At 46.3% G+C, this 18,650-nt stretch overlaps 1 protein-coding gene across 1 annotated transcript in view; it reads left to right on the top strand.

Annotated features, from left to right (window-relative positions):
* The window catches only part of LOC143764759 (myocardin-like), a 618,138-nt gene that overhangs the window by 538,713 nt on the left and 60,775 nt on the right, over positions 1–18,650 (top strand). Inside the window, exon 5 of the mRNA XM_077250689.1 lies at positions 10,219–10,368. Coding sequence (XP_077106804.1) covers positions 10,219–10,368 — 150 coding nt within the window. The remainder of the gene's footprint in view (positions 1–10,218; positions 10,369–18,650) is intronic.

The raw sequence follows: 18,650 nt of genomic DNA, 5'->3' as shown, positions 1-18,650 counted from the left end.
GCGTCAGCCTGATGTGAATCTGCCTTTTCAGGTTGAGGTTGACGCTTCGGAGATCGGAGCTGGGGCAGTGTTGTCGCAGAAAGGTTCCGACTGCTCCGTCATTAGGCCTTGTGCCTTCTTTTCTCGCAAATTTTCGCCCGCAGAGCGGAATTATGATGTTGGGAATCGGGAGCTTTTGGCCATGAAGTGGGCGTTTGAGGAGTGGCGCCATTGGCTCGAGGGGGCTAGGCATCAGGTGGTGGTATTGACTGACCACAAAAATTTGATTTATCTTGAGACTGCCAGACGCCTGAATCCTAGACAGGCGCGCTGGTCTTTATTTTTTTCTCGCTTTAATTTTGTGGTGTCATACCTACCGGGTTCTAAGAATGTTAAGGCAGATGCCCTTTCTAGGAGTTTTGACCCGGACTCTCCTGGTAATTCTGAACCCACAGGTATCCTTAGGGAGGGAGTAATTTTGTCGGCCGTTTCTCCTGATCTGCGGCGGTCCTTGCAAGAGTTTCAGGCGGATAGACCGGATCGTTGTCCGCCTGATAGACTGTTTGTTCCGGATGATTGGACCAGCAGAGTCATCTCTGAGGTACATTCTTCTGCATTGGCAGGTCATCCCGGAATTTTTGGTACCAGGGATTTGGTGGCAAGATCCTTCTGGTGGCCTTCCCTGTCACGAGATGTGCGAGTCTTTGTGCAGTCATGTGACGTTTGTGCTCGGGCCAAGTCTTGTAGTTCTCGGGCTAGCGGACTGCTGTTGCCCTTGCCTATTCCTAAGAGGCCTTGGACACACATCTCGATGGATTTTATTTCAGATCTGCCTGTTTCCCAGAAGATGTCTGTCATCTGGGTGGTCTGTGACCGTTTCTCTAAAATGGTCCATTTGGTTCCTCTGCCCAAGTTGCCTTCTTCTTCTGAGTTGGTTCCTCTGTTTTTTCAGAATGTTGTCCGATTGCACGGTATTCCTGAGAATATTGTTTCTGACAGAGGTACCCAATTTGTGTCTAGATTTTGGCGGGCATTCTGTGCTAGGATGGGCATAGATTTGTCTTTTTCATCTGCTTTTCACCCTCAGACTAATGGCCAGACCGAGCGGACTAATCAGACCCTTGAGACATATCTGAGGTGTTTTGTCTCTGCTGACCAGGATGATTGGGTTGCTTTTTTGCCATTGGCAGAGTTCGCCCTCAATAATCGGGCCAGTTCTTCCACCTTGGTGTCCCCGTTTTTCTGTAATTCGGGGTTTCACCCTCGATTTTCCTCCGGTCAGGTGGAATCCTCGGATTGTCCTGGAGTGGATGCGGTGGTGGAGAGATTGCATCACATCTGGGGGCAGGTTATGGACAATTTGAAGTTGTCCCAGGAGAAGACTCAGCGTTTTGCCAACCGTCATCGTCGTGTTGGTTCTCGGCTTTGTGTTGGAGATTTAGTGTGGTTGTCTTCTCGTTTTGTCCCTATGAGGGTCTCTTCTCCTAAGTTTAAGCCTCGGTTCATCGGCCCTTATAGAATATTGGAGATTCTTAATCCTGTTTCTTTCCGTTTGGACCTCCCTGCGTCCTTTTCCATTCATAACGTTTTTCATCGGTCGTTATTGCGCAGGTATGAGGTACCTGTTGTACCTTCAGTTGAGCCTCCTGCTCCGGTGTTGGTTGAGGGTGAGTTGGAGTACGTTGTGGAGAAAATTTTGGACTCTCGTGTTTCCAGACGGAAACTCCAGTATCTGGTCAACTGGAAGGGTTACGGCCAGGAGGATAATTCTTGGGTCAATGCATCTGATGTTCATGCTTCTGATCTTGTTCGTGCCTTCCATAGGGCTCATCCTGGTCGCCCTGGTGGATCTGGTGAGGGTTCGGTGCCCCCTCCTTGAGGGGGGGGTACTGTTGTGAATTTGGATTCTGGGCTCCCCCGGTGGCCGCTTGTGGAATTGGACTTGTCATCCTCTTTCCTGTTTCACCTGGTTCCATCAGTAGTGGGTGTCGCTATTTAAGCTCATTTCTCTGGTGGTTTCTTGCCGGTCAACAATGTTATCTGATGCCTCTCAGTGCTTGTTCCTGCTTCTAGACAACTACTAGATAAGTTGGACTTTTGTCCATGTTTTGTTTTGCCTATTTGTTCCAGTTCACAGCTGAAGTTTTGTTACTGTGTCTGGAAAGCTCTCGTTGATCAGGGATTGCTACTCTGGCGTTATGAGTTAATGCCAGAGTTTAAGGTAATCTCTGGATGGTGTTTTGTTAGTGTTTTTCTGCTGACCATGAAAGTATACTATCTGTCTTCTGCTATCTAGTAAGCGGACCTCAAATTTGCTAAGACTATTTTCCTGCTGCGTTTGTTGTTTCATCTGAACTCACCGTCATTATATGTGGGGGGCTACTGTCTTCTTTGGAATATTTCTCTAGAGGTGAGCCAGGTCTTATATTTCCCTCTGCTAGCTATTTAGGTCTTAGGCCAGAGCTGGGCATCTAGCGATAAATAGGAAATGCTACCTGGCTATTTCTAGTTGCGCGGCAGGCTTAGTTCATGGTCAGTATAGTTCCATCTTCCGAGAGCTTGTCCCTCTATAGGCTTGCTATGATCTCTGCCTGCAGAGATCATGACAATGGACACAGAATGGCCAGATTTTGGCAAGACAAAAGTTTTGTCGCCCACAGAAAGTAATGTGATATTCAAACAAATAATTAACTTAACCCCTTCACCCCCAAGGGTGGTTTGCACGTTATGGACCGGGCCAATTTTTACAATTCTGACCACTGTCCCTTTATGAGGTTATAACTCTGGAACGCTTCAACGGATCCCGGTGATTCCAGCACTGTTTTCTCGTGACATATTGTACTTCATGATAGTGGTAAAATTTATTTGATATTACATGCGTTTATTTGTGAAAAAAATGGAAATTTGGCAAAAATTTTAAAAATTTTGCAATTTTTCAACTTTGAATTTTTATGCAATTAAATCACAGTGATATGTCACACAAATTACTAATAATAAGTAACATTTCCCACATGTCTACTTTACATCAGCACAATTTTGGAACCAAAATTTTTTTTTGTTAGGGAGTTATAAGGGTTAAAATTTGACCAGCAATTTCTCATTTTCACAACACCATTTTTTTTTAGGGACCACATCTCATTTGAAGTCATTTTGAGGGGTCTATATGATAGAAAATACCAAAGTGTGACACCATTCTAAAAACTGCACCCCTCAAGGTGCTCAAAACCACATTCAAGAAGTTTATTAACCCTTAAGGTGTTTCACAGGAATTTTTGGAATGTTTAAATAAAAATGAGCATTTAACTTTTTTTTCACACAAAATTTACTTCAGCTCCAATTTGTTTTATTTTACCAAGGGTAACAGGAGAAAATGGACCCCAAAAGATGTTGTACAATTTGTCCTGAGTACGCTGATACCCCATATGTGGGGGTAAACCACTATTTGGGCGCATGACAGAGCTCTGAAGCGAAGGAGCGCCATTTGACTTTTCAATGCAAAATTGACTGGAACTGAGATGGGACGCCATGTTGCGTTTGGAGAGCCCCTGATATGCCTAAACATTGAAACCCCCCACAAGTGACAACATTTTGGAAAGTAGACCCCCTAAGGAGCTTATCTAGAGGTGTGGTGAGCACTTTGACTCACCAAGTGCATCACAGAAGTTTATAATGCAGAACCGTAAAAATAAAAAATCATATTTTTTCACAAAAATAATCTTTTTGCCCCCAATTTTTTATTTTCCCAAGGGTAAGAGAAGAAATTGGACCCCAAAGGTTGTTGCACAATTTGTCTTGAGTATGCTGATACCCCATATGTGGGGGTAAACCACTGTTTTGGCGCATGGGAGAGCTCGGAAGGGAAGGAGCGCCGTTTGACTTTTCACTGCAAAATTGACAGGAATTGAGATGGGACCCCATGTTGGTTTGGAGAGCCACTGATGTGCCTAAACATTGAAACCCCCCACAAGTGACACCATTTTGTAAAGTAGACCCCCTAAGGAACTTATCTAGAGGTGTAGTGAGCACTTTGACCCACCAACTGCTTCACAGAAGTTTATAATGCAGAGCCGTAAAAATAAAACATTTTTTTCCCACAAAAATAATTTTTTAGCCCCCAGTTTTGTATTTTCCCGAGGGTAACAGGAGAAATTGGACCCCAAAAGTTGTTGTCCAATTTGTCCTGAGTAAACTGATACCCCATATGTGGGGGGGGAACCACTGTTTGGGCGCATGGGAGGGCTCGGAAGGGATGGAGCGCCATTTTGAATGCAGACTTAGATGGAATGGTCTGCAGGCGTCACATTGCGTTTGAAGAGCCCTAATGTACCTAAACAGTAAAAAAAAACCACAAGTGACACCATTTTGGAAAGTAGACCCCCTAAGCAACTCATCTAGATGTGTTGTGAGAGTTTTGAACCCTCAAGTGTTTCACTACAGTTTATAACGCATAGCCGTAAAAATAAACAAAAAATATTTTCCCCCCAAAATTATTTTTTAGCCCTCAGTTTTGTATTTTCCCAAGGGTAACAGGAGAAATTGGACCCCAAAAATTGTTGTCCAATTTGTCTTGAGTACGCTGATACCCCACATGTGGCGGGGAACCACCGTTTGGGCGCATGGGAGGGCTCGGAAGGGAAGGAGAGCCATTTTGAATGCAGACTTAGATGGAATGGTCTGCAGGCGTCACATTGCGTTTGCAGAGCCCTAATGTACCTAAACAGTAAAAAAAAACACAAGTGACACCATTTTGGAAAGTAGACCCCCTAAGCAACTCATCTAGATGTGTTGTGAGAGTTTTGAACCCTCAAGTGTTTCACTACAGTTTATAACGCATAGCCATGAAAATTAAAAAAAAAACATTTTCCCCCCAAAATTATTTTTTAGCCCCCAGTTTTGTATTTTCCCAAGGGTAACAGGAGAAATTGGACCCCAAAAGTTGTTGTCCAATTTGTCTTGAGTACGCTGATACCCCATATGTGGAGGGGAACCACTGTTTGGGCGCATGGGAGGGCTCGGAAGGGAAGGAGCGCCATTTGGAATGCAGACTTAGATGGAATGGTCTGCAGGCATCACATTGCGTTTGCAGAGGTCCTAATGTACCTAAACAGTAGAAACCCCCCACAAGTGACACCATTTTGGAAAGTAGACCCCCTAAGGAACTCATCTAGATATGTTGTGAGAGCTTTGAACCCCCAATTGTTTCACTACAGTTTATAAAGCAGACCCATGCAAATAAAAAATATTTTTTTTCCACAAAAATTATTTTTTAGCCCCCAGTTTTGTATTTTTCCAAGGGTAACAGGAGAAATTGGACCCCAAAAGTTGTTCTCCAATGTGTTCCGAGTACGCTGATACCCCATATGTTGGGGTAAACCCCTGTTTGGGCGCACGGGAGAGCTCGGAAGGGAAGGAGCACTGTTTTACTTTTTCAACGCAGAATTGGCTGAAATTGAGATCGGACGCCATGTCGCGTTTGGAGAGCCCCTGATGTGCCTAAACAGTGGAAACCCCCCAATTATAACTGAAACCCTAATCCAAACACACCCCTAACCCTAATCCCAACGGTAACCCTAACCACACCTCTAACCCAGACACACCCCTAACCCTAATCCCAACCCTATTCCCAACCGTAGATGTAATCCAAACCCTAACCCTAACTTTAGCCCCAACCCTAACCCTAACTTTAGCCCCAACCCTAACTGTAGCCTTAACCCTAACCCTAGCCCTAACCCTAGCCCCAACCCTAACCCTAGCCCCAACCTAACCCTAGCCCCAACCCTAGCCCCAACCCTAACCCTAGCCCCAACCCTAGCCCTAACCCTAGCCCCAACCCTAACCCTAGCCCCAACCCTAACCCTAACCCTAGCCCTAACCCTAGCCCTAACCCTAACCCTAACCCTAGCCCTAACCCTAATGGTAAAATGGAAATAAATACATTTTTTAATTTTTTTTTATTTTTCCCTAACTAAGGGGGTGATGAAGGGGGGTTTGATTTACTTTTTTTAGCGGTTTTTTTAGCGGATTTTTATGATTGGCAGCTGTCACACACTGAAAGAAGCTTTTTATAGCAAAAAATATTTTTTGCATTACCACATTTTGAGAGCTATAATTTTTCCATATTTGAGTCCACAGAGTCATGTGAGGTCTTGTTTTTTGCGGAACGAGTTGACGTTTTTATTGGTAACACGCTTGGGCACGGGAGATTTTTTGATCGCTTTTTATTCTGATTTTTGTGAGGCAGAATTACCAAAAACCAGCCATTCATGAATTTCTTTTGGGGGAGGCGTTTATACCGTTCTGGGTTTGGTAAAATTGATAAAGCAGTTTTATTCTTCGGGTCAGTACGATTACAGCGATACCTCATTTCTATCATTTTTTTTATGTTTTGGCGCTTTTATACGATAAAAACTATTTTATAGAAAAAATAATTATTTTGGCATCGCTTTATTCTGAGGACTATAACTTTTTTATTTTTTCGCTGATGATGCTGTATGGCAGCTCGTTTTTTGCGGGACAAGATGACGTTTGCAGCGGTACAATGGTTATTTATATCTGTCTTTTTGATCGCGTGTTATTCTACTTTTTGTTTGGCGGTATGAGAATAAAGCGTTGTTTTTAGCCTCGGTTTTTTTTTTGTTTTTTTTTTACGGTGTTCACTGAAGGGGTTAACTAGTGATATGGTTTTATAGGTGGGGTCGTTACGGACGCGGCGATACTAAATATGTGTACTTTTATTGTTTGATTTTTTTTTATTTAGATAAAGGAATGTATTTATGGGAATAATATATTTTTTTTTCTTTATTTAGGAATTTGTTTTTCTTTTTTTTTTTACACATGTGGGAATTTTTTTTTTTACTTTTTTACTTTGTCCCAGGGGGGACATTACAGATCGGTGATCTGACAGTGTGCACAGCACTCTGTCAGATCACCGATCTCACTTACAGCCGTGCAGGCTGCTGCTTTCATCTGCAGCCTGCACGGCACCCGGAAGTAATCCCTGCAGGACCCGGATGCAGCCCCGCGGCCATTTTGGATCCGGGGCCTGCAGGGATAGGAGGTAGGAGACCCTTGCAGCAACACAATCACATCACGTTGCTCCGGGAGTCTCAGGGAAGCCCGCAGGGAGCCCCCTCCCTGCGCGATGCTTCCCTGTACTGCCGGCACACCGCGATCATGTTTGAACGCGGTGTGCCGGGGGTTAATGTGCCGGGGGCGGTCCGTGACCGCTCCTGGCACATAGTGCTGGATGTCAGCTGCGATAGGCAGCTGACACCCGGCCGCGATCGGCCGCGCTCCCCCCGTGAGCGCGGCCGATCGTGCTGGACGTACTATTCCGTCCTTGGGAATTAGGGCCCACCCCACATGGACGGAATAGTACGTCCAATGGCAGAAAGGGGTTAAAATACAAATATATGTTGCATAACATTCGTGAATGAAGTTGTGTTGCTATTAGAGTCATATTTAATATTTTGTGTGACTTCCATGAACTTAAAGGACTGAATCCATGTGGATCAACAATGATTCATACAATTTATTAATGAAGTCATCAGGAATAGCAAAGAATGCAGTCTGATCAATTTCTATGAAGAGGTAAGCTCCGGACTGGACCAAGGGAACCCAGTGGACTTAGTGTATATGGACTTTTCAAAAGCTTTTGATACGGTGCCACACAAAAGGTTGATACATAAAATGAGAATAATGGGGATAGGGGAAAATATGTGTAAGTGGGTTAAGAGCTGGCTCAGGGATAGGAAACAAAGGGTGGTTATTAATGGAGCACACTCGGACTGGGTCGCGGTTAGCAATGGGGTACCACAGGGGTCAGTATTGGGCCCTCTTCTTTTTAACATATTTATTAATGACCTTGTAGGGGGCATACAGAGTAGAATTTCAATATTTGCAGATGACACTAAACTCTGCATGGCAATCAATACAGAGGAGGACAATTTTATATTACAGGATGATTTATGTAAACTCGAAGCTTGGGCTGATAAATGGCAAATGAGCTTTAATGGGGATAAATCTAAGGTCATGCACTTGGGTAGAAGTAATAAGATGCATAACTATGTGCTTAATTCTAAAACTCTGGGCAAAACCGTCAATGAAAAAGACCTGAGGGTATGGTGGGTGGATGACAAACTCACATTTATTGGCCAGTGTCAGGCAGCTGTTACAAAGGCAAATAAAATAATGGGATGCATTAAAAGAGGCATAGATGCTCATGAGGAGAACATAATTTTACCTCTATACAAGTCACTAGTTCAACCACACTTAGAATACTGTGTACAGTTCTGGTCTCCGGTGTATAAGAAAGACATAGCTGAACTAGAGCGGGTGCAGAGAAGAGCGACCAAGGTTGTTAGAGGACTGGGGGTCGGCAATACTAAGATAGATTATTACACTTGGGGCTGTTTAGTTTGGAAAAACGTAGGCTAAGGGTGATCTTATTTTAATGTATAAATATATGAGGGGACAGTACAAAGACCTTTCTGGTGATCTTTTTTATCATAGACCTGAGACAGGGACAAGAGTGCATCCTCTACATCTGGAGGAAAAAAGGTTTAAGCATAATAACAGACGTGGATTCTTTACTGTAAGAGCAGTGAGACTATGGAACTCTCTGTCGTATGATGTTGTAATGAGTGATTCATTACTTAAATTTAAGAGGGGACTGGATGCCTTTCTTGAAAATTATAATGTTACAGGTTATATAAACTAGATTCCTTGATCCAGGGAACTAGTCCGATTGCCATATGTGGAGTCGGGAAGCAATTTTTTCCCAACGTGGAGCTTACTCTTTGCCACATGGTTTTTTTTTGCCTTCCTCTGGATCAACATGTTAGGGCATGTTAGGTTAGGCTATGGGTTGAACCAGATGGACTTAAAGTCTTCCTTCAACCCTAATAACTATGTTACTATGTTACATGACTCCTACAGTTCATCTAGATTCTTTAGTTTTGTCTTCCAAGCTTCATCTTTCATCCTACCCAAAACATGCTCAATGATGTTCAGGTGACTGGGCTGGCCAGTCCTTGAGCACCTTGATCTTTTTTGACTGGAGGAACTTTGTTGTAGAGATGGATGTATGAGATGTAGCACTATCCTGCTGCAGAATTTGACCCCTTTTATGATTTGGAATATAAGAGGTAGCTAATACTTCTTGGTATTTTAGTCTATTGATATTGCCTTCCACCTTGCAAATGTTTTGCACTCCGCCATACTGAATGTAACCCCAGACCATGATCTTTCCACCACCAAATGTAACTGTTTTCTGGGTGTATTTTGGATCCATACCGGCTCCAGTAGGTCTCCGGAAGTATTTGCGGCAGCTGTGGTGTAATTCTACTGAAGATTAATCAGAGAAATCCACCTTCTGCCACTTTTCCAGCGTCCATCTGTTTAGCAGGCTGTGGAACTTTGCAAATGTCACATGGTTTTTTATTTGCCTTTTGTTTAGTGCCGGCTTCGGGGCACTGATTTGACCATGGAGGCCATTTCAAGACAGAATCATACAAACTGTTCTAGTTGACAAAGGGACTTGAGGTGACCAGGCCTGTTGGAGCTCTGCTGCAGTGGAAGAGGAGTTTGCACTGGATTTTCAAAATAACCAACAAACATTCCTCCTGAGCAGCTTTTTATGGCTCAATAAATACCTTTTTTTGATATTCATACACCTGGCTGGAGCGCTGTTCATCTCTTTTAATGGTTCGTGGATATCCAGGAAGGTTCCCTGGACATGGAACGGGCGCCCTGATAAGTGAGTGCTGTCAGCCCCCCTCTTTATCTGCACATATTCCTCCTGAGCAGTTGTCCTGCAAAGTCTGCCAGACCTGAGCTTGTCAAACACTTCTCTGGTCTCTTCAAATCTTTTTTGAATTATTTGCACTTGACGCTGAGAAATATTAAAGGTGCCTGCCACCTCTGCAGTGGATCTGGTCTTCAGCCTCTTGATAATCCAGGTTTTGGTCGCAGGGTGTATTTTTGGCATGTTATCAGAGCTCTAGTTGCAGTTCAAGTGAAGGTCTGGGGTGCTGGTTTCTTTTTATACACACACTAATTAACCAATCATTTACTGAGCACAGGTGACAATGTAAACTAGGATTGGGTGCATTATATGACCAGGCGACAAAATTTTTGTCTGGCCAAAAACTGACCATTCTGTGTCCATTAAATGGTCAATATTTCTGCATTGATGCCAATTTATTTTCTTAACCTAAACCATTATATACTACATTATAGATGGTGCAGTTGAATCAGATCAGCTTAAAGAGAAGAAAGCTCGCTTGGCTGAAGATTTGAATGAAAAAATTTTACATCGGCCTGGACCTTTAGAACTTGTAAAGAAAAACATCCTGCCTCTGGCAAATGGGATGAAGAATGGAGTAAAAGGTGAATAATGTTTTTAAAATTGTATGTATCATTTTTCTATAAGGTCCTACCTTAAAGCGAATTTGTCACCATATACTGCAATACAAACGGCATACATTGATAAATAACATCCCACCAAGGACAACATCTGCATGGAGTTTATATATTCTCCCCGTGTTTGTGTGGGTTTCCTCCAGGTTCTCCAGTTTCTTCTCACACTCTAAAGACATACTGATAGGGAATGTAGATTGTGAGCCCCAATGGGGAGAGTGCCACTGTGGAAGTAATGGAGCTACCGTATTTTACGCTTTGTAAGACGCACTTTATTTCCCCCAAATTTGGGGGGGAAATGTGGGTGCGTCTAACAAAGCGGATATACGGCTTACCATTGCAGGCTGGGATGAGGGGGTGTCCGCCGCCGCTACCGCCCGCCGCCGCTACCGCCCGCCGCCGCTGTCGCCCGCCGCCGCTGCGGGGGATGTCCGCTGCTGCCCCGGGTGATGCTGGAGGCTCCGGTGCTGCGGGGGGCTCTGGCGACATTTTGTGAAAGAACAGAGCCCCCCGGCAGTTCGTCCATGCATTCCAGTATGACTAACTCCGGGAAAATGGCCGCCGGAATCTCGGGAGATGAGATTTCAGCACTGAGATCTCATCTCTCGAGATTCCGGCGGCCATTTTCCCGGAGTCAGTCATAGAGGAATACATGGACGAACTGCTGGGGGCTCTGGTCTTTTCCCTGCAGCACCAGAGCCCCCTGCAGCACCAGAGCCCCCTGCAGCACCAGAGCTCCCTGCAGCACCAGAGCTCCCTGCAGCACCAGAGCCCCCTGCAGCACCAGAGCCCCCTGCAGCACCAGAGCCCCCTGCAGCACCAGAGCTCCCTGCAGCACCAGAGCCCCCTGCAGCACCAGAGCCCCCTGCAGCACCAGAGCCCCCTGCAGCACCAGAGCCCCCTGCAGCACCCCTCATCCCAGCCTGCAGCACAGCAGCCCCCATGCAGCACCAAAGCCCCCCTGCAGACCCCATCATCCCAGCCTGCAGCAATGCTCCACTCCTGCCTCCAGCAACGGCCCTGGGACCCTGTACCACCGCACCACCGCAGCCACAACCCCTGGTAAGTAATAAGACGCATGGATTATAAGACGCCCCACCAATTTATTAAAAAAAGTTTTTTCCTATTTTTCTCCTCAAAATTTGGGGTGCGTCTTATAATCCGGAGCGTCTTACAAAGCGAAAAATACGGTATATAAATGAGTAAAATAATAATAAATACGTCTAGTTGGGAGGCTGGTACATTTATTTTGAAAATCCATGCCAGAAAAGTGGTATAATCCTGAAATTGAAATGAGCATTTTATATTTATTACAATACTAGATGGTGGCCCGATTCTAACGCATCAGGTATTCTAGAATATGAATGTAGTTTATTTATGAAGATTTAAGAATAATGCAATGAATACACAGGATTCGACTGGCCAGCCGGGCGTGACCAATCAGCGAAGCGTGGTTCAAATCCCGTGCCAATTCGCAGCCGGACTGCGCCTGTCGCTGATTGGTCACGCCTGGCCGGCCGCGACCAATCAGTGAAGCCAGGGCTGGTGTTAGGGCTAGCGAAACGCACCTAATGAAAGTATATATTTTCTTAGGATAGATGCGTTCGCAGCCCGGGGTCCACCGTGCAGGAGAACCTGCTGCTAGCAAATAGCGGAACTAATGGCAGTGTGCTAACTCTGTTACTTCACAGAACAGCCGTGAACTCAAAGCGCTGCGCCATGTTAGACTCCACAGAGGCACAGGTTAACTGTCTAAACAAGAGCAGTCAGTGGTCTTGCACGCACACGAAACTGTGTGCTTATTAACTGTGGGCTTATTTCGGCCAGGTCCCTGAACACACAAGCATACGAACTCCTTGCCGGAGGTGCCAGCATTCTAGGGGCTTATTTCAGCCGGGTCGCTGAACACACTCATACAAGACCACACTGGCGCAAAGTACATAAATGAAAGCAATACTAGCGCATGGCCGTGCGGCCATGCGAGAGTTATATAGCTGCAGCAAGTAAAAGACCTTCCTAGAAGGACCAATGAGAGGCTGCCATACCTGAGCATGTGACCCTAAATCTCCACTGAGAGATCTTGCCCTGGGCATGCTCAGTGTGTGCCAAGCAGGACTTAGTGCTAGCACCTACAAGACCTTCCTGAAAGAACCAATGGACTTAGCTGCAGTATCTGACAATATGACCCTCGATCTCCACTGAGAGATCTTACTCAGGGCAAGCTCAGAATGAGAAGAGCAGGACTTAGTCCCAGAAGCGTCTGCTCGCCGCTGCCCAGCACTGACTTCAATGGCAGAAGCAGGAAAAGCAGCAGTAACTCTTTGTACAGAGTGGGACTGAGCAAGACGCTGGGACCAACGTCTCCACTGAGCAGGCTCCACTGCGGCAGGAGAAGAATGGGAGACCGCAGCGGAGATGGACTGAGATTCCCCCTGTGCAGAGGCGGGAACTCGACCCCTAACTTGGCCCCCTCCTCCTTGGGCCTCGCCACGCTCGAAGGCAGCAATGAGCTGCGGAGCCCGAATGTGCTCAGTAGACTCCCAGGACCTGTCCTCAGGACCATAACCCTTCCAATCCACCAAATAAAATTTTTGGCCACGTACCACCTTGCACCCCAAAATAGCGTTCACCTCGTAATCATCCGTAGACGAACCCGATGTCCCAGCAGATGACTCGGAAAACCGGGACATGTATACGGGTTTCAAGAGGGACACATGAAAGGTGTCGGTGATACCCAGGCGTGGCGTAAGGGCCAAATGATAGACCACAGGATTAACCTGTTCGAGGACCTTGAAAGGACCCAAGTAGCGAGGTGCAAACTTAGTGGACTCAACTCGCAGCCTGATGTTACGGATGGAGAGCCACACTAAGTCGCCAGGAGCAAAGGTCGGAGCGGAGCACCGATGTGCATCGGCGGAGGACCTCATTCTCTCCTTGGAGGCCTGAATGGCATCCTGAGTGCGGTCCCAAATATCCCATGCTTCCACAGCCCAGTCTGCCACCCTGGAGTCGGCAGAAGACACGGGCATAAGCACAGGTACCCACGGATGCTGATCATAGTTGAGGAGGAATGGGGTTTGTCCAGTGGAGTCGGCAACCGCATTGTTCAGCGCAAACTCTGCCCACGGTAGCAAGGATGCCCAGTCATCCTGTCTGGCTGAAACAAAATGTCACAGATATGTGACCAAGGTCTGATTGGCCCTCTCTACCAATCCATTCGTCTCGGGATGATATGCGGAGGAGAGATTTAACTCAATGATGAGAAGACAACAAAGCTCTCTCCAGAACTGAGACGCAAACTGGGGACCCCGGTCACTGACAATCTTGTCTGGCATACCGTGTAGGCGAAAGATGTGCTTTATGAACAACGCTGCCAAAGCCCATGCCGAAGGTAACCGCGGAAGCGGCACCAAATGCACCATTTTGGAGAAGTGATCGGTGATAACCCAAATGACGGTACAGCCCCGAGACTTGGGCAAACCCACCGCAAAGTCTATCCCGACCATCTCCCAGGACCTGTCTGCCACCGGCAATGGATAAAGTAACCCAGCTGGCCGTTGTCCAGGAGACTTATTTTTGGCGCAGGAGACACATGCCAGAATATAATCCCTGACATCACGGACCATATGTGGCCACCAATACGTCCTCGCCAACAGCTCAGGTGTCCTTTTTGTCGCAAAATGTCCACCAACTCTGGACGAATGAGCCCACGAGAGAACCTCCGGTCGCAAATTGGGTGGTACAAAAGTCTTGCCCGGAGGCACAGACTCTAGCGAAACCGGAGCTATGGTTCTCAGGCTCTCAGTGGGGACAATAAGCCGAGGCTCCTCTTCCTCCTCCACAGATGACACCACTGAGCGAGCGAGAGCGTCGGCACGAATGTTCTTCTCCCCAGAAAGAAAATGGAGGGTGAAATGGAACCGGGAGAAGAACAAGGACCATCTTGCCTGGCGAGAATTTAACCACTGGGCTGTCTGTAGGTACACCAGATTTTTATGGTCTGTGAAGACTTGGAAAGGAAAACGAGCTCCCTCCAAGAGATGTCTCCACTCCGAGAAATTTAATTTCATGGCCAGCAACTCCCTGTCCCCGATGGAATAATTCCTCTCTGCTGGTGAAAAGGTCTTTGAAAAGAAGAAGCAAGGATGCTTCCAACCTTGAGCATCCTTTTGGAAGAGGACTGCTCCTGCACCAACAGATGAGGCATCCACCTCCATGATAAAGGGTTTGTCTACATCGGGGCGATGTAGGATGGGAGCGCTAGCGAAATGTGACTTTATGGAATTAAAGGCCTTGGAGACCTCCACAGACCACAATTTGGGATTTGCTCCCTTCTTGGTAAGGGCAACCAAGGGAGCTACCAACGTTGAGAAGTGTGGAATGAACTGTCGATAGTAGTTAATGAACCCCATAAAGCACTGCACCGCTTTAAGAGAATGGGGTTCCAGCCACTCCATCACAGCCTGTAGCTTGGCAAGATCCATAGCCAAACCCTGGGCAGAGATGATATAACCAAGAAATGGCAAGGACTCCTGCTCAAACACACACATCTCCAACTTGGCGTAGAGGAAGTTTGCCTGTAAGAGGTCAAAGACTTTGCGAACATCTCTCCGATGGGAGTCGATGTCTGGAGAGTAGATGAGAATATCATCCAGATAGACTACGACCGAGGTGGTGAGCATATCATGGAAGATGTCATTCACAAAGTCTTGAAAAATGGCTGGGGCATTACAGAGCCCGAAGGGCATCACCAGATACTCATAGTGCCCATCCCTGGTGTTAAAAGCCGTCTTCCATTGATCCCCCTCACGGATGCGAATCAGATTGTAAGCACCCCGCAGATCTACTTTTGTAAATACCCTTGCTCCCCGTAGCCTATCAAAAAACTCAGATATCAGGGGTAATGGGTATTTGTTCTTAACGGTGATGGCGTTAAGACCCCTGTAGTCAATACATGGACGCAGTTCCCCATTCTTCTTCTGAACAAAGAAGAACCCAGCCCCAGCAGGCGACACTGACTTCCTAATGAACCCTCTTGCCAGATTTTCTTGGATGTACTGAGACATAGCCTCCGTCTCCGGGAGAGATAACGGATAAACTCGACCCCGGGGAGGCTCAGCACCAGGCAAGAGGTCAATAGGACAGTCATAGGGGCGGTGAGGTGGAAGGGTCTCCGCCACCTTTTTGGAGAACACATCCACATGAGACCAGTATTGCTTGGGGAGAGAGGATAGATCTGCGGGTACCTCAGTAGTAGCAACCTGAACGCACTCCCTTTGACACCTACCCTCACAAGACTCACCCCATCCCAAAATTCTGCCAGAAGACCACTCGATATGTGGAGAGTGGTACCGTAACCAAGGTATCCCCAACAGGACCTCATCAATACCCTCAGGTATGACGAGCAGAGATATTGTCTCCAGATGGGATGGTGACATGGACAGAGTAAAAGGAATGGTCTGGTGAGTTATCTGTGAAGGTAGTGTCGACCCATTCACCACTCGTACCGTAACTGGTTGCACTAGCATAACCAGGAGTATTGCGTGACACTGGGCAAAGGCGGAAGACATGAAATTACCCTCTGCCCCAGAATCCACGCAGAGCTCTACTGAGTGGGAAGATGAGCCAATGTTAATTGTCCCCTTAAAGGACAATTTTGAGGCAAACGTCACCGTATCTAGTGTACCTCCCCTGACTACCACTAGAGGCTGATGTCTCCTCGACCGCTGAGAACATCTGGTGGCAAGATGTCCAGACTGCTGGCAAACATGAGGAACCTTGGATGCCCAAGCGGTCCGGGACTTAGAATCCGCTCGTGACACCTCCCTGGCCTTATGTGACTCAGGAACCAGGACCGGAGATTCCAGAGGTCTGGCGAAGGTGGGAGCCAGCCGAAACCTCTGCCTACACTGGGCTCGCTCAAACCTCCGCTCGTTAAAACGGAGGTCAATGCGGGTAGAGACAGTTATTAACTCCTCCAGTGTGGCTGGAATCTCCCTAGTGACCACAGCATCCTTAACGTGATCAGCCAGCCCCCTCCAAAATATGGGGATAAGGGCTTTATCCGACCACTCTAGCTCTGAAGCTAAAGTTCGGAAACGGATGGCGAATTGGCTCACCAAGGACTAACCCTGAGTTAATGTCAGCAGTTGGAGCGCCGTATCATGGCTTGAGGTCCTAGGAAGACCTGTTTCAGAGTGTTCAGAAACAACGGAGCACTCTGCACCACATGATCACCATGCTCCCACAGCGGCGTAGCCCATTCCAACGCCCTGTCTGACAAGAGGGACACAATAAATCCCACCTTAGCCCGCTCTGTGGGAAAATGTGCAGCCAGAAGCTCAAGGTGAATAGAGTACTGACTCACGAATTCCCTACAAGATCTGCTTTCTCCAGAAAATTTTTCTGGGAGTGGGAGGCACGAAAATGTCGGAACAGGGGTGGCAGTGGACAAAGTTGCTGCAGCCACGCTAGCAGCCTGTACAGCAACTGCAGACATATCCACAGCTGAGGTTGAGCTCTCGAGAGCCGCCAACCTTCCCTCCAGCTGCTGGATACACCGCAAAAGATTGCTATACAGTTAGGTCCAGAAATATTTGGACAGAGACAACATTTTTCTCATTTTGGTTATAGACATTACCACAATTTAATTTTAAACAAAACAATTCAGATGCAGTTGAAGTTCAGACTTTCAGCTTTCATTTGAGGGTATCCACATTAAAATTGGATGAAGGGTTTAGGAGTTTCAGCTCCTTAACATGTGCCACCCTGTTTTTTTATGGGACCAAAAGTAATTGGACAGATTCAATAACTTTAAATAAAATGTTCATTTCTAGTACTTGGTTGAAAACCCTTTGTTGGCAATGACTGCCTGAAGTCTTGAACTCATGGACATCACCAGACGCTGTGTTTCCTCCTTTTTGATGCTCTGCCAGGCCTTCACTGCGGTGGTTTTCAGTTGCTGTTTGTTTGTGGGCCTTTCTGTCTGAAGTTTAGTCTTTAACAAGTGAAATGCATGCTCAATTGGGTTGAGATCAGGTGACTGACTTGGCCATTCAAGAATATTCCACTTCTTTGCTTTAATAGACTCCTGGGTTGCTTTGGCTTCATGTTTTGGTCATTGTCCATCTGTAGTATGAAACGACGACCAATCAGTTTTGCTGCATTTGGCTGGATCTGAGCACACAGTATGGCTCTGAATACCTCAGAATTCATTCAGCTGCTTCTGTCCTGTGTCACATCATCAATAAACACTAGTGACCCAGTGCCACTGGCAGCCATGCATGCCCAAGCCATCACACTGCCTCCACCGTGTTTTACAGATGATGTGGTATGCTTTGGATCATGAGCTGTACCAAGCCTTCGCCATACTTTTCTCTTTCCATCATTCTGGTAGAGGTTGATCTTGGTTTCATCTGTCCAAAAAATATTCTTCCAGAACTGTGCTGGCTTTTTTAGATGTTTTTTAGCCAAGTCCAGTCTAGCCTTTTTATTCTTGACACTTATGAGTGGCTTGCACCGTGCAGTGAACCCTCTGTATTTACTTTCATGCCGTCTTCTCTTTATGGTAGATTTGGATATTGATGCGCCTACCTCCTGGAGAGTGTTCTTCACTTGGTTGGCTTTTGTAAAGGGGTTTCTCTTCACCATGGAGGTTATTCTGCGATCACCCACCACTGTTGTCTTCCGTGGGCGCCCAGGTCTTTTTGCATTGATGAGTTCACCAGTGCTTTATTTCCTTCTCAGGATGTACCAAACTGTACATTTTGCCACTCCGAATATTGTAGCAATTTCTCGGATGAGTTTTTTCTCTGTTTTCACAGCTTAAGAATGGCTTGTTTCACCTTCATTGAGAGCACTTTTGACCGCATGTTTACTTCATAGGAAAACCTTCCAAATGCAAGCACCACACCTCAAATCAACTCCAGGCCTTTTATCTGCTTAGTTGAGAATGACATAATGAAGGGATTGCCCACACCTGTCCATGAAATAGCCTTGGAGTCAATTGTCCAATTACTTTTGGTCCCTTGAAAAAACAGGGTGGCACAGGTTAAGGAGCTGAAACTCCTAAACCCTTCATCCAATTTTAATGTGGATACCCTCAAATGAAAGCTGAAAGTCTGAACTTCAACTGCATCTGAATTGTTTTGTTTAAAATTAAATTGTGGTAATGTCTATAACCAAAATGAGAAAAATGTTGTCTCTGTCCAAATATTTCTGGACCTAACTGTATGTCCGCCATTTACTAGCCA

The sequence above is a fragment of the Ranitomeya variabilis genome, chromosome 4 (assembly GCF_051348905.1).
Source record: "Ranitomeya variabilis isolate aRanVar5 chromosome 4, aRanVar5.hap1, whole genome shotgun sequence".
Classification (NCBI taxonomy): domain Eukaryota; kingdom Metazoa; phylum Chordata; class Amphibia; order Anura; family Dendrobatidae; genus Ranitomeya; species Ranitomeya variabilis.
The sequence above is the reverse complement of the archived record's forward strand: the minus strand, read 5'-3'. Positions and strand labels throughout refer to the sequence as shown.